Genomic DNA, 23074 nt, shown 5'->3' with positions numbered 1-23074 from the left:
TGCTCTAGTGCATGTTTGCTCTGGTTCTTCCAGCAATCCTCTGTATCTTGCTTACTTGATGCTGGGAAGAGAGGCAGGAGAGTTTACAGCTGAAAAGTACATAATGTTGTTTTGAACACATTTTTGGAAGTTGGAGTGATATTCTGGAACTTTCTCACTAGTTCAGTCTCTGACTGAATTAATTCCAGTGACTGACAGCAGCAGTCCTTGATACAGCAGAAACAGTGTTTGAGGTTTTGCTCCAAATAAAGTAAAAGTATTTTCCACATGAAGCTATTTAAAACATATGATTTGGACTACCATATATGAGGCAGCTTTATATGAATGTGATATAATATGTTAGCAAAGGGACCTTTTAACATATCCAGTTAGATGGATAGTCAAGCTATCTTCCAAACAGATTTTCTCATAATTAAATAATATGCTTCTCAGCTACTCCATATAACATAAGGCAACTGCAGCAGGGATTACAGCGAGAATCTGAGTAAATATGAACTACAGGCCAAACTACACAAAAGATGTATGCTGTTACAAGACTTCCACAAAATACTTTAACTGGCTTTCAACAGGTATTTTTTTTCCACATACATCTTTGAAAATTGCTTCCCTAAAGAGGCTCATGATGGATACCGCACCTAGTTGTTATCATCATCATGCTTTTTACCTTGCTTTCCTGATCTGTAAGCATAACTAGTGAAAATTACTTCCCAGCAGCCCCCCATGAGAGCATGGCCACAAATGTTTCTTCTCTGAAGCTTTATCTGCTTGTGGCAGCAGGTCATACAACTGTTTTTTTTTCATTCTTTCTATAATTTTCAATGAATTTAGGGGATCCAGAAGGTAATGGATTTTGGCAGGTAACACTGTGTTCCAGGGCATTCTTCAGAATGAGGTGTACACAGACTAACTTAAAAAAAAAAAAAAAGCTGTAAAAAAATATTTTGCCTTGAATTTGCTAGGAAATGATGATAGAATTTTCCCCTGCACCTGTAACAAAATAAATATCTATACCAGAAAAATGGGGGATAAGTAGTTGAACAGAATGCTATGTGATGCATCAGCTAATGTAAAGTGGACCTAGCAAGGGATTTTGACTTTTGAGGACTACTGAAAGTCCTGCTCTTTAACTGACAGTACTAGAAACTGTACCAGATAGGTACATGGGAACAAATTTCAAAGGATCTAGGATTTAGGGCTCAAAACCTGCCATACAGAGTCTAGCTTGGAGTTTCAGCAGTACAGAGTGATTGCCACATAGAAGCATCGTTCACACACATCCTTTTTGAGATGCATCAGATGGCACAAAAGATGCCTTGCTGTGCTGAACATTAGAGCTAGAGAAAAAATGTACAATCTGGGCTCCCTTCTGTTCCCTTGGAATCCTACAAGTCCCAGCAGCCTCACGGTCCCCAGAGTGTAAAGCCTGCAGTGCTACTGGGTTTACTTACAGTGGAGGGAAGAGTACTCTGATGGTGTTTCTTTGAAAACAGCAAAGAGATCCTGGCTCTTTGAAAGTTTTTCCTGAAAGCTGACCATGCTTATTCTGTTGTATCAGAAATCAGTCAGAAAACTTTGCTTTCTTCAAGTAAGTAAATTCCGTTAAAATTGGCTGCCGCTGTAGTTGATGTGATTGTTATGACAAGAAGGGTTTTTGAGATCCCAGCTCCTTTCCTGTATATCACTTTACTAGAACTCTACATGTGCTAAACAACTAACAGTAGCCGAAAGTAAGAAAAGATATCATTTTGGGTGACATTGTCTATAAGATGGAAAACTGAGAGTACAAGAAAATGCAGGTGGGGAAGTGGCAGTCTCCCTCTTTCACTGTCTTCAAAGCAAGACTAAGTGCTTCCTGAAAGATGTCTTTCAGCCACATGCAAGTTATTTGGCTCAGTGGAGGCCAATATCCTGTGGTCTTTGTCATGGAGGAGCTCAGATAAGTTTATTTCCTAGTCCTCAAACTCAGTGCAGCTATGAAACACAAAAGGAAACTCCAGCTCAATCAGTATGGGGTGTATTAGCTGAAAGAAAGAGAAAGGAAAGCGAAGACAGCAACATGGAGAGGAAGAGGTAGAACCTTTCCAGTCTTATAAATCAGAAGTGAATCTCTTGTCACCAATACACTTACATCAACATAACAGCAGAAAAAGACTTATATGCAGCTATATGTTTAAAAGCCTTGCAAGACAAACTATAAAACTTCTCAAATTTGAGACTCTCCAGACTTTTTAGTTTTAATAGTATGTAAAGCAAGTAAGCATACTGTTTGATGTGTACAGTTAATAGTGTTGTGTTTCTATGTTTTTCCCAATATCACATGCTCTGTGGGTAAACATATTTTGTTGCTGGTAATAGTAAAACATGTATGAGTAGTTCCATAAGTACTAGAAAAAGCATTGTAGTGCATATTGCAGAGAACCAATAAACAGCAAACAATGTAGGGCTAAATATAAAATTACTGGCTGTTCTTCAACAGCGCTCTAGGAAAATCATGATTTTTCAGTTATGATCTGTTCAACCAAATTAAAGTCTGATGACTGCCTCGAGATGTTCATTTATCACCCAAAATAAACCAGACTGAAAGAACAGGCAACAATACATGATTGTATTCAAAGGCAACTCATCAGCACCTATGAGTAAAATTTCCAGCAGCAGCCAGATAACAGGGGCAAGAAATAAGAGTACAACAATAGATCATGTCAGGACAGGATATTATAGAATCTCAGATTGTTTCATAAATACAAAAGAATGGACTACTGCTTTCCATAGTCTTACCTGTCAAACTATATTAAAAAACTTGCAAAAATGTTAGTGTTGCCCGTTACTGCTGAAGATTCATTAAGGATTTAGATTGTACTGAAACAAGTACACCTGCTTTTTTTTAAGTAGGCAGACCTGAAGGCAAATAAAAGAAAGATAATAGAGTATGTAATATTCATTTTTAAACTATGATTTCCTCTTTCATTTTTGTTTTTGGATTCAGATTAAAAACTTATGAAACCTTTTGGTGAGCTTTACTAGCAAATCTGAAAGATTCCCCAGAGCTATGGTTTAGTGCCTATGCAAAGAAACAGGAAAAAAAATAATTTGAAAACTCAAGTAAAAACTGTGTGGAATTACAGTTTCTCTCCAAGCATTGGGTGGAGAGTGTGAAGAATGTTTGAGCCAGAAATTCTGGCCACAGATGAATGATCAAGGTAATTGGAGGTAATGCAGATTGACAAATAGAAGCCTGAGAAATATCTGAAAACAAAACCTTAAGAAAGCAATCTGATGTACTGCACGCTTTACATTTTTCTTTGTCTTCAAAATATGCAAGTTGCAAAGCAAATATGTGTCCAAAGTGGACATGTTAAGCACTGAGCTGAATATTAGAAATGAGAAAAAGACTCCTTCCCTACATGTCAGACAGTCTCTGGGTAAGTTGATACAGCCCTGTGGGCTGTGACCCAGCACTGTAAGGTAGGCACTTGAATAGGAACAGCTCCTCAACCACTGGTCTGAAGGACTTCCACCTCATTTTATTTGAATTACAGCATTATCAGCACTGAGCTTCACAACAGGAGGAAGTCTACACCACTGGGCAGACATCTGCTTATATTTACACAACCCTATTTCTTGCAGTACTCTAGTACAGGGCCCGCTTTTCCATGTCACACAGTGTGTGCAATGCTCCTGAGAGTGGATTAAAAGCACCCATTGGAAGAGAAAACTCTGGAGGCATTCCCACACAAAAACTGAATAACTCACCAGCTGGACCTTCCCCCCCTTAAAGTGCCTAGGGCTCCTGAATTAGAAACGTTTTTGAAGACTGCCAACTAGGAGGGCTAACACATAAACTAGAAATTGCTCCTGGATAAGGATGTACAATGAGGTAGGATAAAGCCATGTATGTGCTGAGGATTTGCAAAAGTCCTAGCTAAATATTCCTACTTCTGCAGCCACTTAGGCTTGAAAAGAGCTCCCTACTTAATTGCACAGACTCTGAAATACTTGTCAAATTGTAGTGAATGTGGCAGCATTTTCATTGAAAGGACGTTTCATAGAAATGGCATATCAGGCTCCCTAGCACCTAATCACCGTCCAGATTAAGTTATATAGCTCACGTCCCCATGTACACTGGAGTCAGCTGGAAGAAGAGGGTATGACATAGTCAGAGGGTATGCCACCATGTGGGTGGGCACCTACACATGACAGATATCAGTTTCACTGGGATGAGTGTGGTTTTTCTTTTTGGGAAGTGCAAGCAATTCTGAAACCTGTAGTAAATGTGCACATGGCTCACACTTGTGTGCATGAATTGCCTGTGGGTACTCAGACTGTGTGATTGTATTAAGCACTGGCCTTGTCCAGGGAACACTGGCTAGCATTACCTAGCACAGCTGAGTGTGTTATTCCCCCTGACTACAGCAAAGATGTCCAGGGTGCTGTAGACTTTCACCAGACAGGAAAGGAACAGATGGTGGTGGCCTGCAGACTTCATTATATCCACAGCCACAACAGGTTCACTAATGCCAGATTGCTATTCCGTGGATCTGTTCAAGTCTTGCACAGTTTTCCTGGAGAAATAACTATACATTTCTAGACTGGAAGAAGCGAAACAGAAAGAGGTGTGATGCACCTCCAGCACTGAGCAGTTTCTGAGATAGTCCCATGACAGTAATCTTTTGTATCCAGAAATTAGCAAGAGATGAATGTGAATCACCAATGCTCATAATGCATATCCAGATTTGGCAAAACTAGATGAATTTGATGGTGGCATCTGCCATGCTTTGAGTACATCAGAAAACAGCAGAGATTCAGCTGGTGCTGAAACAACTTCTTAAGAGGAGACCCAGTAGCCAAATGGCCTCCAGCAACCATGCAAGGTGATGGGTTGGTTTTTTTTTGCACTTTCCTTGAATCTGGAGATACCTGTATATTTTTGCTGCCTCTGTTATCCTTTCTCCTTTGTCAACCTCACAAGCTGTAGCTTTCTGTAATGCATTGAGAACAGTGCAGATGCTGTAGGATGGCAGCAGACAGTGGTTCTACAGGCCCCAGGGTCTGTGCAGGAGTAAGAGGTGTTTTTCAAAGAAGATATAAGAGCTTGCATGATTGTAGTCAAGGCTTTGAGAACTACATCCTCGACAAAGCAGGAATATGCCTCCGGCAAACTAAGGAAAATGCAGATGCAGACAAGCCACTGCAGCCTGGGGCCTCTATGGTGGTAATGGGAATAGCGTAGACATGGCTTCAAAGCACTTGCAGTTCCATTGAGAAAACAGCTGAACAGGCAAATACCTACCTGTAAGATTTCCATGTAGCTCAAATATATGTATGTATAAAAGGCCAGTGCTAATGATGCATTTCTAAGCTTTCCTACAGATTTCTTAAGGTTTTCAGATCTCCACTTCTGCAAAAAAATGTTGAGAGTTTTTAGCTGGCTCTTAAGATAGTGTCTTTTACCTCCTACAAAGCCAAAATGACAAAAATGACTCTAATGATCCTTTGGCAGGATGCTGCAAATTTGGAGAAGGTGGAATCTGAAGCCATAAAGCAGACTTTCCAAGCTGAGCCTGCTGCCAATGCAGAGAACAGAGTGAGCCAGATTTCATTTAGTACCTGGAAGAGTACAGCAGGGAAACCACAGGGAGAAGAGTTCACTCAGTGGGAACACAACTGCTTCACAGACCCTCTTGTGCTTCTGAGGTCCTGCCAGGGCCACCCTGGTTATCCTTGTGAGCCTGCTCTTCAGGGAGACAACTGCAATAGTTCAGTCTCCTGGTTTTGAGCTCCAGTGCTTGTGGGCATCCTTCAGCTTCCAGTGGGGAGTGGCAGGACTGAATTACACCATTAGCTCGTAATTTCTAAAGTTCCTAAACTATAACACAAATGAAATATTTGACTCAGACTAAGTGCTTAAGTTTAAAAAGCTCAATAGAGAAACCCTAAATAAATGAACCAGGAGAAAGGAAATGCTCAGTGCTTTAAAAATTACCAAGGACTATCCATATCAGAACTATCAAAGTTCCTATCAATGTCAAACCCGTAAAATAACACACACTTTGACACAAATTACTATTAGAGCAATATTTTGCAGCCAAATTTTGTAGAAAAACTATGAAGTTCTGCAGTAAGATTTTCTGATCTTACTTTTTCTTTTTTCTTTTTTTTTATACTTCCGGTAAATTAAAGAAGTCATTGTGGTGTAATATAAAAAATATAATTTTGGACTGGATTGTAATTAAAATGAAAAAGGTTAATGAACTGTATCTGAATCACTGCTTTCATACTCAGAATGGCTCTTTGGTTCAGATGGTGGTTTTGTCTCTATTATAAGTACTACACTTTCAGAAAAATAAAAAATATAATCCTATATCTGTGATAAAGATAAAATCACAGTAATTACGTGCATAAAATTGAGTGCCTGAGCATAGGGTTTGTTCTTACTTGTTGGCATTTAGTTTGACTAGTTAACCTTGCTGTACATGCTGTTGTGACTGGGCACAACCATCTTGTCTACATTTGCCTGAAACTCTGCATATTGCAAATTGTGCATAAAAGAATGTGCCTAAAGATTTAAACAACTGAATTTGGACTGCACTTAATTTGTGAATATTTTCTTTAATAAGCTAATTAGAAAACTGCACTTTATAATAAAGGTACAGGTTTTAAGAGTTAAAAATAGATGGGGTTTTGAGAATTAATCCAACAATATTCATTAAACATGCTTTAACATCAGTTGTTTGGTGTCCTTGGATCTCCCAGATGAAAATACAGAAATAGAACTCTGTTGATAAAACAAAAAGTACCTGTACTCAGATCCTCAGAGGTATTTAGAAATACTTCTGTTGATTTCTGTCCAGGCATTGGTCCTTCTGAAGACCAAAGTACCAAGTTGGTGAATTACAGAGCAGGTGTGTGAAAGCTGAAGCCAGTGCTGAGCAAAACTACTTTGTTTTGGCAGCTTGCCTAACTTTAACCTCTATGTGCATGTTCTGTGTACATGTTCCTCCAATATTAAAGCTTTTTCAGATATGCAGAGCTGTCTTTACCCAAAGGTGGCTTACAAGAAAACTGTAGGTATAATGACAAGATGGGGATTTTTTACAATTACTTCTCAAACTGCAGGGCAGTAACTTTCTGGCAGTCCTGAAAGGGCTTAAAGCATGCTGGTCAAATACCATGTGGCAGCAGTTCTCTCTCCCAGGTTGGCAGCAGCCTTTGCATTAACAAGTGAGGACAGCCTATGATTAGCGGCTGCAGGACTTTACCCAGGGAACTGATAACTACCTAAACTTGCTGACAACATTTCATTTTCTCCAAGGTGAAGGAGTGAATATGAACACTTGTTTCCAATTATAAGCTCTTCTCTCTTGGCTGATAAGGAGGAGCTAAGCTGCTGCAAAGTCTAACTGAAGGGAAGTGAGATGAACCAAGTGGGGGTGACATTTCCAGGATTGCATAACCCAGTTCTAACTATTTCTAGAGTCTCTTGCTGAGTTTAAATACTCCAATCTCTGCATTTTTTTTTCTGAGAAAGACATATGAAATTAATCCAGCACTTCTCCCACTTTTCTTTGGCAATTAGAGAATTACAGGAACAGAAGCAAAGTAGGTTACAAAAACAGAAGCAAAACAAAACCAGTAATGATGCAGAAATGAAGCCTCAACCATTTGTTACGGCTTGACACTTCTTATTTACTGAGGATTTACAGCATTTGTCAGAGATAGAAATAGATAATACAGGATTTGATCGTATGTTTCTTCTGCCCTGAATAAAGCTTCACTTCCGCAAGCACAGGGTACATCAACACTCTGTATGGCTCATTTGTGTATGATAATGAGATTTGTAAGCATTTAATGGGACTTGTAGGTAATTGCAGGTAGCAAAGGAAGGCAAGTGTTTGAAAAGTGTATTTCTATTTCCTCATAAAAGTGTCAGATGGCCTTGTCATAGTCAGAGTAAGTGTAACATGGACTCTAGCAGTGCAAATTTCCTGTTTTATATCATGTTTATTGGGGAAGGGGTTTTTTTTTTGGTTTTTTTTGGGTTTTTTTTTTCTTTTCTAGAAGGATTAGGACTAGGTGTGAAACAATAGCACCTTCTTATTTCTTTAGTCTTTAGACATTTGCTCAGGCTGTTAAAACATCCAGTTAATATCAGTTGCACAGGTGAATTTTATCTGTAGTACCACATAAACATCTATTTCACACGGAAAAAACTGGTAACATGGACTTATTTTATATGTCAACAAGTAATCATTCAATCTTAACCATTATCAACATTGTAAATGGTAACTTTTAATCAACAGCAACAAATCTATTCCTCTTGAGTTGACAATCTGCAAATAACAATTCTCACTCCATTATCAACCATGGCAGTGGTACTGTGTTATTAAATAGATAGTATTTTGGTTTCACTGACTAACAGAATGAAATGTATGTGTAAAAAATCAGAGCCAAGCCCCCCTCCCCATTATCACTTATTTCATTGTGCCTGGTGCCTGTGTTGCAGAGGGTGCACTTCTAAAGCAAATCCTCTGAGAAGTCTGGATCACAAGATTTGTAAATTGTTAGTGCTGAGCATTGCACAGTATTATGAAAGACCACAGTTTCAATTTCATACATATACTCTGTATCATATCCTCTAGGACATTTTCAAGTGTTTAACAATCAGGTAATCATTTCTGGTTTTACTGGAGCAACTGTTTCACCTTGCCTCTCTATTGCATTGTGTGTCCTACAACGCTTTGTTTGGCTTCTGTATATAAGTGTTTGGTGGTCTTCTATAATTTGGTGGTCTTCTATAACTCATGTTTTTCTCAACAGAATTCTTCAAAGGGAATAGATTAGATTGCCGCAGATATGAGAGGACAGGAAAGAGAAGGAAGGATGGAGGGAACAAATTAGTTGTAATCCTAATATGTGATCTCATACATAACAATTCAGTGTACCTTTTAAACTGGTACCAATTGCAGGATTCCTCCAAAAGTCAGCTTTCACATAGACAATGAAATGCTTTCCATTTCCAAATTTATAAAGGATCTATTGGACTTGAATTCCCTCCAGAAACTTGCAGTTAACTTAGCTGCATTCCAAGCAAAATGGAGGAAAAACTTGCACTTAAGGAGGGTGAGGGCAATGGGCTGCACATTTTCTGCCTGATTAGACTCCTCATTGCTGAGACTGACCCTAGTAAGACCATTTTACAACTGTTGTACTTCAGTGGTGTGAAGATATATGAAAAAATGCCTAACATTCTTCCCACTGGTAAATCAGAATGTGGCTAAACTCACCTCTTCAGACCAGATTTAGATTAGAATAAGAAGGAGGTAAAACACTGATCAAATGAAAATAAATAGAAAATCTTCATTTAGCTATATAAAACTGACTGCACTATTGACTCTGTTCTTTAGACCCCTGGTTTGTTTTTTTTTTCCCATACTGGCATTTGGTAAGAAAACCTACTATGAACCTGGTAAATAAGACTATACTACAAGTATACTTGTGTTCCTGAAATCACAAGGCTGAGTGTAGACACCAGTTATCATTTTTCAGAGAGAAATGAACTAAAAATCTACAAGGCTGAAACTATTTTAAACTACAAGAATAAAGTGAAGGTCAAGGAGCCAGGTTTTTTATGTCAAGCAGCTGTATGCTGTGTTGAGTCTTCTGGAATCACAGTCTAGTCACTCTGAGGAGAGTGACTGTAGCACCAGCAGTGTGGTCAGGCTCCTGGTTACCTGAAAGAGATCCCTGAAAGAGATCACCTCTCTCAGCAGCACATCAGTCTAAACACCCATTTCTATAATTTTACATCAAATTTTATATGATTTAATGTCACAGTAAGTAGACAAACACCTGTCAGTGTTGATCCTGCCATAAATGCAGAGGGCTGAAGCAACACATGTCAACTGAATTAGTTTTATTTAATCAGTGTCTCTTTAAGGCTTGTTACAGAACATACCTCTAGGGTGAGAAGAGGTCATGTGATTTTGTTGGTGCTTTGATAAAAAGCATATCCTACAGCTTACAATATGGATTAAAAGAACGTTTGCCATTCTTTCATTTTCTCTTCTGTATTTCTAGGCTTGTAAATCTGTACTTATACTGTTTTATAATTGTATCTATACCGCTATACTTTAGTAGCAGTGAATACGACCTCATATTCCCAAGGCTTGTGGCATGCAAAGAGTGAATGCTGACACAAATCAATCAACTGCATCCACACTGTACTTTGGTGGGGTGTTTGTGAGTTTTGATTGCAGAATTTGGTAATGTGCTTACGAATCCCAGCCTCTCTGCTTTATGCACACCCTGGGACCATGAAGCATATTAGAAAGAAGAGGACCTGTCCTCCATGGTTACTCTGGATTTGCCAGCAAGAAAGCTAAGTCCTACAATTAGGAATCTTCCATCACAGCTATCTATGCCCCCATGAAGTAGGCAAACCAAGACTGGTGGATAAATTTCTTCTCATACTAATACATTTCACCATGGAGGATTTTCCAGATGACACCAAGCTGAGTGACATGCCTGAGGGAAGGGATGCCAGCCAGAGGGTCCTGGACAAGGTCAAGAAGTGGGCCCATGTGAACCTCATGAAGTTTAACAAAGGCAAGTGCAAGGTCTTGTATGTGGGTCAGGGCAAGCCTTGGTATCAATACAGGCTGGGGGGTGAAGGTATTGACAGCAGCCCTGAGGAGAAAGACCTGAGGGTACTAGTAGATAAAAAAACTGGGCATGACCTAGCAGTGTGCACTTGCAGCCCAGGAAGCCAATTGTATCCTGATTTGCATCAGAAAGGATGACCAACAGGTCAAGAATGGTGATTCTACCCCTCTACTCTGCTCTGATGAGACCCCACCTGCAGTTCTGTGTCCAGATTTGGAGTCCTTAGCAGAAGTAAAACATGGACCTTTTAGAGCAGGTCCAGAGGAGTGCTACAAAAATGATCAGGGGGCTGGAGCACCTCTCCTATGAAGACAGGTTGAGAGATCTGAGGCTGCTCAGCCTCAAGAAGGCTCTGGGAAGACTGTATTGTGGCATTTCAATACCTGAAGGGGACTTAAAAGAAAGATGGGGCCAAACTTTTTAGTAGGGCCTGTTACGATAGGACAAGGGGTAATGGTTTCAAACTAAAAGAGGGTGGATCCAGGCTAGATATAATGAAGAAAATTTTTACAGTGAGGGTGGTGAAACACTGGCACAGATTGCCCAGAGAGGTGGTGTATACCCTATCCCTAACAGTCAAGGCCAGGCTGGATGTGGATCTGGGCAACCTGATCTAGTTGAAGATGTCCCTGCTCATTCCAAGAGGGTTGGACTAGATAACCTTTGAAGGTCCCTTCCAACCCAAGCTATTCTATGATTCTATGAATAATAACTTTTCCTTGCTTTGAACAGGAAGATGGTCATTCTCTTTCTAGTCTGACCAAAGGCTGTGACCTTCAGGTCTTGGCATCTGGCACATCTGAACAAGATACCTCTATCTGTTGAAGCAAAGTTTCCTAGATTGTTTTTCCTTTTCTGAAAGTCTTATCCTTTTGGGGTTCCTCCCTCTGCTCTTTATGCTATCTTCTACTTTTGGACTCTGAACTTTGCAGAAACTGGCTGTGCAGCCTTACAGGCTATGAAGCCTTAGGAGCCCTGGAATTTGAAAAACAAGAGAGATCAACATACCTTTAACAGCTCAAACATGTTTATTTAAAAAGGAAAAGGGAAACCTAGGTCAGAGACCAAAAATAAACTTAGAAATGCAAAACAAGAGAGGAAAACAAGAGCATGCTGATGCACAGTAAGTCACATAACACACAAATCACGTCAAAAGGAGTTTGCAGACATAAACATGAGGTTGCACAGACATGGGGTCCTGAAGAAACCTCTCATCTTCTGTCCTCAGCTCCAGTAAATGCTGCCCAATATGCCTTCATTGCCTCCAGATGAGTTTATTATTGGAGTGAATTCTGCTGGGATGCTGAACATTTTTACCTTGAGAGGAATCCAGTTTGGCTACCTCTGCTTTCTCATGGAGGCAACTTGAAGTGCAGTGTCTGTATGTCATGCCTAGAGGTTCAGCAATGGTGTTGAATAGGACTGAGGCTGGGACTAATGGTATACCAGAGATGTTGCTTGTCTGGCTCTTTTATGTCCTTTTGGTACTAAGCTATCACAGAAGCAGGGATTGACAGTTCCTATTCTCTACTTTTTCATTGTTGACATGTTGCATATTTCAGGCAGAAAGCCCTTCAGAAGACTTGGCACTGTGTGTGTAGAGGCAGCTTTGCAGCAGCCTGAGCAAAAGACTTTCCACCAGAAGCACTGGTGGAGATGAAAACAGTAACAAATCTAAAAAAATGCAATAACTGAACCTTAAGTAGCTGCCAAGACCCTAATGTTAAACATGGTAAGTTTACAAATGGACATCTAGGAGAGACTCACTTGTTTGCAAGCTTATTGAGCTCTGGATCTCTTACACTAGGCACCAGTGACATCATATTAAATTAGCTAACCCTTAAATTAATGTCAGGGAACCTTGTCAGGGAATAGAACATGATTAACAATTGGACTTGATCTTAAAGGTCTTTTCTAACTTAGTTGATTCTATGATTCCATGGTTCTCCATACTAGAAAAGTATTAGAAAAGTCCTGGATTGGCTTAGCGTTTTCCCTTGCTCCATCCCAAAAAAATCCCAGGCAGCTTGGCATTTAACAGAAGCAAGAGACAATACTTCACAGACCACTTTGGGTGTAACCATATTATTTTGCCATATAAACCAGTGTAGATATAGGCCATTCCACACCAGTTTTCTTCAGGACCAAGGAATGGTTCCAAGCATATTTAAACTACTAGTACAGACAAACTCTAAGTCTGAGGGAGTCTAGAAAAAATGTCAGAGTCCCTGGTCAGTCCTTATGATGTTTGCATTTCTGAGGCCAGCTGGTTAAAGTGTGAGAGAAGGAAATAACAAGCATAATGAACTGAGTATCTGGCCTGACATCACTGCAGGATAAGTCCTGCACTGTCAGTGTTCCACTGCGCCTTTCCCCAGGCTGGACTGATTTGTGGGTGGATTAAGGCTTTCATGTTGCTTCAGGTGTTCCTGTAGAAAACAGAGCAGGTATCTGAGACATATAATGACATGGTGGATGAATTTATTGCAGTGGAGCAGATTGAGACATACAAGAACATGCTGTGTCTTTACTATATAGTGGCTTTGGAGGAGACAAAAAGTGCTACAAAGTAGAATAAGATGACATAAGAATGAGCTGTCTAAGTGGGGCTACTTAGTCCTCCTGATAACACGGCTTTCACTGAATCAGTGGACATTTGTGATTTACATAGAACTAAAGCAGCTGTCATTTTTCTTGTTCATGGATGTGAGCTTGCACTCACTGCAGCAGAGTAAGCTCCTGCAGCCCTGAACATTTTAAAGTTTGGTTCCTTCTCAGAAGCTTGTGTACAGCTAATTTTGGACAGGTCCTTTGACACTTGCAGAACAGTTGTACGGGCTTGGCTGCAGGTCCTGATGTGACCTGGCAGGCAAACACTTCTGTAGCATCCTAGCCATCCTTTCTGTACTCAGTATGACATTAGCACTGGGGTTCAGGAGATGAGACAGGGAAAAATTACATCAGAGTGCCACCTCCATCAAGGACAACACAAATCACCTCACTACAGGGCATAGCCACCTCACCGTGTAAGGCTCCAACACATCTTCCTGTCTTGACAGTTGATTCTAAACTAGCTGTGCAAGTATGCTGTCCTTGACTGCTTAAACTTGAAACAGTTCTCTGTGATGTGGTGGATTTTGTCCCAGGGCAGTTATGTTGCTAGGTTAATAGGAAATATTCCAGCTGCAAAATTATGAATATGTGCGTCTTCTTCACATACTTCTTGATTCCTTTTGCACCTCATGCTGCTCCATTGTGAGCATCTGGCCTGGAGACAGAACAACCAGCCAAGAAATGAGGATGCCAAGGGTGTGGTATTTCAGTGCTGAGGTATGGTCTCTACACACTGTGGGGCACGCTAGGCTTTAAACACTTTCTAAGCTACCTCTGCAGAGCTGCAGAGGTGTCAGGTTGTGTTCAATCTGGTGAGGCTAAGTCAATGTTACTTGCAAGAACAGAGAGAGAGTAGGTACAGAACTGAATCAGAGCAGTCTGTTTGTACATCAAAATGCAAAGTACTGTTTGCAGCAATTGGAAAAAGTGTATGCTACACAATAAAATGCTTATTTGAATCAAAATAGACAAGGATACTAAAATATGCATAGTTTGGGCTGTGCATCTCTGTACTGGATATGAAATTGAATAACAAGCCAACTCATCTCTATAGAAAAGTCAATCTCCATGGATATATTAAAGGGGTATATAAACTTGCCTATGTTTCAATTTTGATTTGTTCAATTATATTCCATTCAATTATATATTCTGTTTTGTAGGAGTACAATTTATTACCTCTATATTTCATCATGCTGGACCCTTAAGCCTTCTTCTTTGGCATAATTAAGTGACGAAAGTAACAAAAAGGCCAAGTGTTCATATGCCTCCTTAGAAAGATGTAAAAGATGTAGCTTGCTGAAGGAAATTTATTAGACTTGGCCAGCTGTTTGTATCTGGATCCAAAGAAAAATGTGTTTTAATTAAATTTTAAAATACAGCTAAAATGACACACATTAAAATGTCTTTGTTTCCTTATGAGTGTTGTACTAGACAGGACATGGAACTAAATGACGAGAAACTTGTAACTGTTGGTTTTGAAAACTGTAAGTTCATAAAGTTATACCAACAGTCTAGCAATGTGTATAGTCTTTTCCAGTACTTTGGCGGTGTGGCTTATAGGTCAAAATATGTGTTTTTCCTATTTCTGGTGACATTTCAGGCAATATGCTTCATTCAAAGGTGTGCTGCATGGAGTCTAGAGTTCAGTAGTTACTCTTTGCTTTCAGTGTCATCTGATATCTTAAATGGTCAGGAATAAAAAGAAAATATATATTTTTTCTATTTTTTTTTCACATTTGTAGTAAGGATTAAAAATAATAATAATATTAAAAGTGCCAGAACTGCCAGTAAGCAATCACTTCACTGCTGGGAGTGGTCATTACTACAAAGCTGATGGTTTCCAGTGGTGCCACACACTACAGCAGTGAAGAGAAACACTTTTTCTGTTCCTTTTGTGCTCAGGCCCTCCCCAGCGTCTTTATGGCCCTATGCTTCTTCACAGGTTACATACAATACAAATTTCCAATTCCCCTGACACCTCACACACTGCCATTTAATTCTTCATCGGTTCCTCAAATCTTGGTTTTGATAGATGAGCCTGTACACTTGCTGAGCTGTCTGTCTTGAGGGAATATTTGAAGAGTAAAAAAAATTAATGTAAAAGTAAGAGATGACACTGGTCCTTGGAGGTAGCTAATAAACCAAACAGGTTTTGATAGCTGACTTTTGCACAGCAAAAGTCTGTTACTTGACATAGTGGAGCTGCATAATTTCTTTCATGCAAGCCTACTTACAGACTCCTTTCAAAATCTGACATGACAAGTATGCAAAACAATTTGTTGAGATAGCAAATAATTAGAGTTACTGAAAGATTCATGAAGGAAATGTTTATGACAGTTCTCTGAAAATGTTAATACACCCATTACAAAACATTACCCAGGAAGTTAAGTCTTCTCATGGAGAGTCATCCTGTCAAATTAAGACACAATTGCCTTCAAATAAGAGTTATTTATACTTGTTGTACAAAAGTTTGATTGAAATATTAATTATGGATGGGCAATAAGACTGGGCAGTGAAAAACTGCAAAATCTGCTCTTCCAGAAGTTTGGTAAGAGGGAATATTCTACCTTTACATGCCATAAATGCACCATTCTGTAGATGCATATGGAAAGATGCTTTCACTGAAATTGTTCACATCTCTCTAAACCTTAATGTTAGAGCACCCATACAATCATTCAAAGGACACAGCCATGAAGCAACACTACGCTTTCTAACACCACACTTACTCTTAGGTTAAGTAACAAGGGAAAGTAAAAAAATTGTTGCAAAAGTGCAGGGAAGAAAACAACCAAAACAAGTCCACAAAAAGACTGGCATCATGCTCACAGATATTCCAAGAACTGAAAAAGTAGCTAAGTTTACAAGATAAACCTTGTCTAGTGAATAATTAACTGGTAAGCTTCAAGATTAAGCTCAATATAGACTGTTATTTCATTTTTATTGTTTTGACTGGAATGTTTTACTTTTAATGTCTAAAGAAGGGTTATGCCAGGTAATCCTGACACAATTAGGTGGGAGATTTACTCATATAATGGGTGATACCTATTTAATTTTAAAATTTAAATTATACTTTTGATGAGTGTCCATGGCTCATGGGATAACATAATTCAGTGTTTTGTCTATTTAACATAACAATTAACATAAGTTAATTTAACACTGTTGCTAAGGTCAAGTTGAAAGGCTGAAAATGTGCCTTCTGTAAATGCATTCTTATAAAATCGACAATTACGCACTATTTATTTCATAGGGTTCCTGTCTTTTTGGCACAAAGCATGGATATAAACCGAACTTGTGATGTTAAAGAGATTACAGAGTGCATTTAGTAGGACTTCTGTGGCTGGGACATGTTGAGTGGTGAATGCAGCAAAGGCTTTCATGGAAAAAAGAACAGGTCAGTGGTTACGGCAATTGAGTTCTGTCTTGAAAGCTAAATTATAACCTTGCCCCTGAGCTTGTAATTGAAGTTATGAGAGTTCCTTACATTTATCATAGGTGCCTACTGACCAATTTTTAAAATGTATGATGAGAATCTGATTTATTAATGTGCTGAGAAGTGAATGAGAGCAGTAAGTGGGTAAATGAAGTGTGGCATAGTGCTAAATAGATATAAAAAAGGCCTAGACTGCTTTCATATCAGAAACCTAAGATATGTGGATTCTTGTATCTGAACTCCTTCAGATTTCAGAATTCCCACTTGTTAACTGAAGATCATAGCACGCCTTGGTTTTGTTGCAATGCCTGAAAATAAATGTGCTAGTATTTTAGAAGCACGCTGTAAAAATAAGCACACTGTAAAAATAACCATGGAAGAAAAAATACTGGCAAAATCTAGTTCTGTATTCAGAGCATTACTTGAAGAAAATACAATAGGTAGGACATAATGCCAGATTGAGTAGGAGAAATGGGGGGAAACTTCTCATTAAATAAGTACTTTCTATTCCAGTGCAATGCATGAAACAGGGCTCCCGAACAAAACTGTTATATGACCATGTATGCTATGTGATATAGCAAAATAATACGAATGCAGCAGCGAAGCAATTTAAAGTTTCACATACCTGGTGTTCCACAGCTCCTGAGTGTTTTGGCATGGCTTCAATGTGGATGCACATTTGTTTGGATCACAAGAGAACCACTTATGTCTGCTTTCTTGCTGCATACAATGCCTAGACCTGGGGCATGTTAGAGTTAGAATAGTTTTTCTGACAAAGTAACAACCTTGACAAAGTTATGAGTAGATTAAAACAGGATCTTAAAGCTGAAAGAGAATAGCAGATATAATAAATTATGATGTTGCCAGCTCTTGTCTAGGACAAAGTCCTATCACTACAAATGCCCACCCTCATGGCTCAAGGGTGCACCTCCTATGGCTCTCTGGGGAGGTTTCCCTTCTTTCAGGAATGGATCTGACAACTCAACAGTGCCTACTGTGAGGGCATTTGTGGTGACAAAAACAAATGGGGTGGTGCAGAAATATATTGCCCACAAATAGAATGAGCCTCAAAATGAAAATTTAGTATTAAGACAGGAAAAGAGGTCACCGATACAATAAGCTGATGGTTCAGTTACATTTAAGCATCCATAAACAAGGAACTGCAACAGTGGGTAGAGAGGTACATTGTGAATGGGGTATCAAAAAATCTGTAAACTTTCCTACTCCTGCAGTGCTTCTTTACATAATGAGATAAACATATGGGGTAGCTGGTGCTAGTGCATGGCACCAGCTCAGCTGTATTTTCTTTGTCAATCTTGCAGATTTCACGAAGGTGAGCCTCCAAGTTTTGCCCAGGAAAGACCACCATGTTGTCAAGACTAAGCAGATGAATAAAAAGGCCCAGGAAAATAAACTGTGCTTACATGTTATATTCCTGTATGAGTATTATTTTATAGGCAGTTTTCCTGCAGTGTGCTTTACATCCTTGCAAACATACTAGCAACAATTCTGAACTATGTCCTTATCATTTCATGTAGGATGCACTATTCAAGCAGTCAGATACATCAGTGTAACATGGTGTCGCACACCACACATGGCAGTGTTCTTACCCACAACTCCTGCTGTGAAAAAATAACAAATAAATAAAACATTTCCTTGCGGAGCAGGAGCAACTCAAATAGTAAAAACTTTGTTTTACTTTTTCTGTTGACAATTCCGAATGCTGAGGAAACACACTGTAGGACAAGGGATAGGATTACAACAGTTTAGAGAGAGTTGTGCATTTATCCATGGGAAGAGAAAAACCTCCTTTGGTGATTTATGTGGGACTTCACTCTAACTTTACAAAGCCGTTCACTTAGGTTTCACTTATTTTACTGTGAGAGTGAAGAACATTCCTTTAACTTCACTTTCTCTAGCATATGTGCGTTGTGATGTCCATATTTATAGACGACATAAAAGTCTCGACTGAAAGAGGTACCTGTCTGCTTCATCCCTTCCTTCCCCTTCCCCACAGGGCAGAGGATAGCTAACACCGCCGGTTTTAGTTCCCGCTTAATGCACTCCAGAGCTGATAATGGGTCAAAAGGATGAGGAACAGACCAGAGACCTTGGCGGTCGCCGCGGGTTATCTCGGGCCGGGTGGGGGCCGGGCGGGGGCTGGGCTGGCTCCGTCCTGTCCCGCCCCACTGCCCCACCGCCCCCGGGGCGGGCCGCCCGCCGCCGCCAATATAGGCGCAGTCCGGGCGCCCAGTGACACTCGTTGCGGTCCTGCTCTCATCGGGACGGGTGGTTTCCGTGGGTAACGCAGGTGAACCGCTGGGGCGGGCACGGACGGGGGTGCCGCCGCAGCCGCCGCGGCTACTCTCGGTCTGCGTTGGTCGCGGCTTCCCCGGTAAAGCGCCTCGTTCCTCCCGCAGGCTCGTCCCGGAGAGGCAGTTTCCCAGTCTCGCTGCTGCCATGGCCTCGGTTCCTTCAGCCGGCTGCCTCTTGGCCAAGAACCAGTACTACAGAAGTAAGTGCAAGGGGAGGGGAGAGAGGAGTCGTCACCCTGTGTTCATCCTCCCCCTCTTGCCTGCCGGGGAGGGTCCTCTGGAGGATAGAGGCTGAGCGCCCCAGAGGCTCTCCCGAGGAGATTCCCGGATTGTTGCCCCTCATGAAAAGTCAGAGTCAGAGTGGTTCAGGTGATACCTGGATGAGCCGAAGGCAAAAGGGTGGCTTTGCGTGGTAGTTTTTAATGGCTTGGGGAGTTTTTCATTGTATCAAGGAACTTCAGTTTTAATGAGCATCTGCTTCTGGTTATTATTTTTCCCCATTTATTTTCCCTATTAATTTTTTTTTACCTACTTAGAAATGCAATGTGGGTGTAATGGCATATGTAATATCTTTTATTTTTAAAACATAACATAGAAAAAGTGTTACCCTGGATAGTCTAGGCTTCTAGTTAAACTTCATATTTACTTTGCAAGCTTGGAGCACAGAATCAACTCACATTTTTGTTTCTAAGCATGTGAAACAATCAGTAGCTTGAGAATACATATGGTGAATTAGGATCCCTCTGGACTGCGTGGATGCTACAGTGCAAGTGTAGGAATTAGTTGTGTCACAGTGAAAAGTACAACAATTAGGTTGGTTTGGACTTGAATATTCAATAATAAAATCATTTGTTCTGATAGCAACATGCACATGATCTTAAGATTTGTCACTGATTTAAGTGAAAGTTATGCAAATAGATCTCTCTATAATTTTAAGTAGACTGAGATCAACTTATAAGAAAAAATTATGTTCCTTAAAATGGCATTATGTAATACAGAAGTTGTACTTTGCACTTAATAAACTTATATTTTAAAATGTCTGAGAAATTCTTGGTGTAGAAATAGTGTACTCTCTCAAAGCACTTTTTTATGTGTGTCGATTTTCTGTAACCAGCCAGGCAGAACTCGGAGTCCAGTGTTTCTTCCAGCTCCTCCTGGTGTTCAGATGCTGTGAATGTTGCTGACCAGGACAAAGCATTTCATGGTATTGTTCCTTTCTTTCAAGCAATCTTGTAGTTTGCCTATTTGTTATTTAGCTAGTGTCTAATGGTGTTGGTTGGCTTTGTCCCCTTTGGCAGGGTTACCTGAGTTAATTGATAGAAGTTGGTGGATAAAAAGCTTTTTCCAGAATGAAACATCTCCACCAACTGTTGGCAGAAAAACACTGTCAGCAGGCAGGTGAGTCCTGTTTTTACAAAGATGGGGGTAACTTACTCATTCCATTTTCCTTGTGGTAAAAGTTCTGATAAACAAGTTGTAATAGGCTAAAACAAACTGGGGAGTGCAATGCTATTTTGAGGGCTTAAAAGACTCTTAAAAGCGTACAGCTATTGAAGCTTCCCATGTTTTCATTTTAACAAATGCACTCATGCTACTTTACACTAAGTGTGTGCTAGTGATTGTTACTGTTCTGCATTGTACTTATCCTTTATCTACTGTTCTTCATGGGGTATTTATCCTTTACCTATAGCACTTGCACACCCATTTATGCAGTTTACCCTTTTTATGTTAAAAAGCTGATATGAATGCATTCAAAAATACTCAGATAATCATTTTGGTTTCCTCAAATATACTTACTTAAACCTTTTTATATATATTTCTGTAGTACCAACAGCTGAATAGGACAGCATGTTGGCTTCACTGACTGAGATGCTACATACAGACTTGTTTTTCCAAGAGGCCTGGGATCTTCCTAATGTCTGTGTTCAGCTGCAAGAAGAAAACAAAACCTTTGGGAGAGTGGAGAAGTGTATCTTCAAAAGATTTATCATTGCTTAAATGTCATTGCTTAATGGACATGTCCATGGCTTACATTGTTCATTACAGAGTTCCTATAATTTGAGATGTCTCTCTAATGGAAGTTACCGGTATTAAATATCCTGATGAATTGGAGTTAGAGCAAAATGGCAGGAAGATGTTGTAAGTTTAGGAGAAGCATGTATATTGAATGACTTTACAATAGGTGATACCCGTCAGTTTTACCTTTAAGATATCAGGCTTATACGCTGATAGTCACACGGATGTAAACAAAATTCAGGTATGTAGTCCAGAGTAGGAGACTGCTATATGGTACATGTTTTCTATCAAGTATTTGCATACCAGGTACAGGGAGTAAGTGTACAAGTATGTTTGTTAATAGCTTTGCTTTTTAGAAAGCCCAGTTACATGAAGAAATGGTTATTAGTTTCATCTCTTTCTTTGAGCAGGGTGCATAGATCCCAAACTCAAATACCCAGGTACAACTTTCATTCGTACCTGTGCATGTTGGTATTTGAGGACAGAATAGGAGAGGGAGAGAGAGAAGAAACCAGTAATCCTAATGGACACTGACATCCTCCAAGCAGAAGAGCAACCTTAATCAGAGCTGATACTTCTAATGTTGTTTTAGATTATCCTTACCAGCTCTGCTGTAGCTTTAAAGTGCTACTTGTTCTCCAGTGACTGTTAATATTCACTGCTGCCTGTCAGCTTTCTGTGCTAGATCTGGCAAAGTATTCAACTCAAAGTAATAACATTAGTGTTATTAACCAAGTCTACCTTTGTCATGATTCATGCTCTTGAAAGATACAGTAACATAGTTTCATTTACTCTTCAGTATTGCAAAGCAGTACATCAGATTGTTTATTCTACCAGGAAAGACTGAAGTACATGAGAGGTCATAGAAAATAACAGGCTTTTGGCTGGATGATATTATTTCTGTAAATAATCTATGCAACTTTTTGATGTACTATCCCTAAACCTGCCTGACTTTTGTCCATCACTGGATGAATTAACAATAGCAAACATTAATGTAGCCAACCTGTTTCTTTGTAGGTTAATGATTGTCATGGTTATGCATAACTTAAGTGTCTCAAGTGACTGCTTTGGGGAGCTTACAGTTTTGATGGAGACAATAAATGTATGACACATGACAACAGAAAACAGCATGATTCTGAAAAACAGCTTCAGGAATCTTTAAATTGACTTGTTATGTATCTTTGTGACTGTTGTGTAGTTTCATCTTTAAGTGTACAGAAGGAGCTATTTTTTTATACTGAGATTTTTTTTTATTAATAAAGATTTAATCAATGTTTGCTCTCACTTATTTTTGGTCTCTAACAAACTGGTGTTCAGTGTTGCTTGTGGTGTTGGGAACATGTGGGTATTTTGTGAGGTACTATAAAATTTAAAGTTCTCACACAAGTCTTTGTGGTCTGTTTGGCACATTCTTTGGTTAGTCACTCTAAAGCCTGATGGAAGATGAAAAAGGAATGGTGGAATGTAAGCTAAGAAAAAGACCCTAACACACTTTTCCTTCATAACATGTTATTATTGAAAAGACATACTTGGTACTTGGAAGAAGGTGATTGTGTCTCTCTTTGAAGATGCTTGAAGTCACAGAAGAAAGAAATGCTATAGCCTTTATTGTACATGAGGAAAAACAGGATTTGGAATTGCTGTGGGGGAAACTACAGTGGCAATCTTCCATATTGCTTGCTGAGCTTAAGCTGCTTTTGTCCTTATTATAAAGTTGTATGTGGAGCATGCTGAAATAGCCAATAAGCTGTTAATACCCACAAAAATGCATAGTGTCTGCATTCATCTGCTTAGGCATTATGAACCACTTGTTTTTATAATGTCATCGTGGTGACAGAAAGCTCTGTCCTACAGAGGACCTGTTACACCATCCTCTTTATTGTTTCCTGTGATCAGCTCAGCACTGGTGCAGCACCACCCCCAATTAATTGTTATTTGTGCCAGTTCTTCAAAGTACAGTTACCCTCCAATGCATCAACTCTTAAATAACTCTAAATATTGCTATGACAGAGTTCTGATGGGGTATGGGTAAATGAGATGT

At 39.6% G+C, this 23074-nt stretch overlaps 1 protein-coding gene across 1 annotated transcript; it reads left to right on the top strand.

Moving 5' to 3' along the window:
• Positions 1-3412: 3412 nt before the first annotated feature.
• Positions 3413-22306, top strand: PPDPFL (pancreatic progenitor cell differentiation and proliferation factor like). Its single transcript, XM_061448513.1, has 5 exons — positions 3413-3423; positions 19118-19217; positions 20132-20221; positions 20316-20415; positions 20843-22306. Exons 2-5 carry the CDS (start codon positions 19163-19165, stop codon positions 20853-20855), a joined length of 258 nt encoding a protein of 85 aa, XP_061304497.1. The 5' UTR covers positions 3413-3423; positions 19118-19162; the 3' UTR covers positions 20856-22306.
• The last annotated feature ends 768 nt before the right edge of the window (positions 22307-23074 follow it).

The sequence above is a fragment of the Pezoporus flaviventris genome, unplaced genomic scaffold, assembly GCF_033815535.1.
Source record: "Pezoporus flaviventris isolate CSIRO_AGI_PZ_B2104156 unplaced genomic scaffold, CSIRO_AGI_Pfla_v1 ptg000007l, whole genome shotgun sequence".
Classification (NCBI taxonomy): Eukaryota; Metazoa; Chordata; class Aves; order Psittaciformes; family Psittacidae; genus Pezoporus; species Pezoporus flaviventris.
This window is presented reverse-complemented; position numbering and strand designations above follow the sequence as displayed.

What these genes read in the sequence shown, in the direction of transcription:
- PPDPFL (XM_061448513.1), top strand. Translation starts at nt 19,163, where the DNA reads ATGGCCTCGGTTCCTTCAGCCGGCTGCCTCTTGGCCAAGAACCAGTAC. An exon ending in CAAGAACCAGTACTACAGAA is followed by an intron (nt 19,218 to 20,131) that starts GTAAGTGCAAGG and finishes TTCTGTAACCAG; the next exon opens with CCAGGCAGAACTCGGAGTCC. An exon ending in CCAGGACAAAGCATTTCATG is followed by an intron (nt 20,222 to 20,315) that starts GTATTGTTCCTT and finishes CCCCTTTGGCAG; the next exon opens with GGTTACCTGAGTTAATTGAT.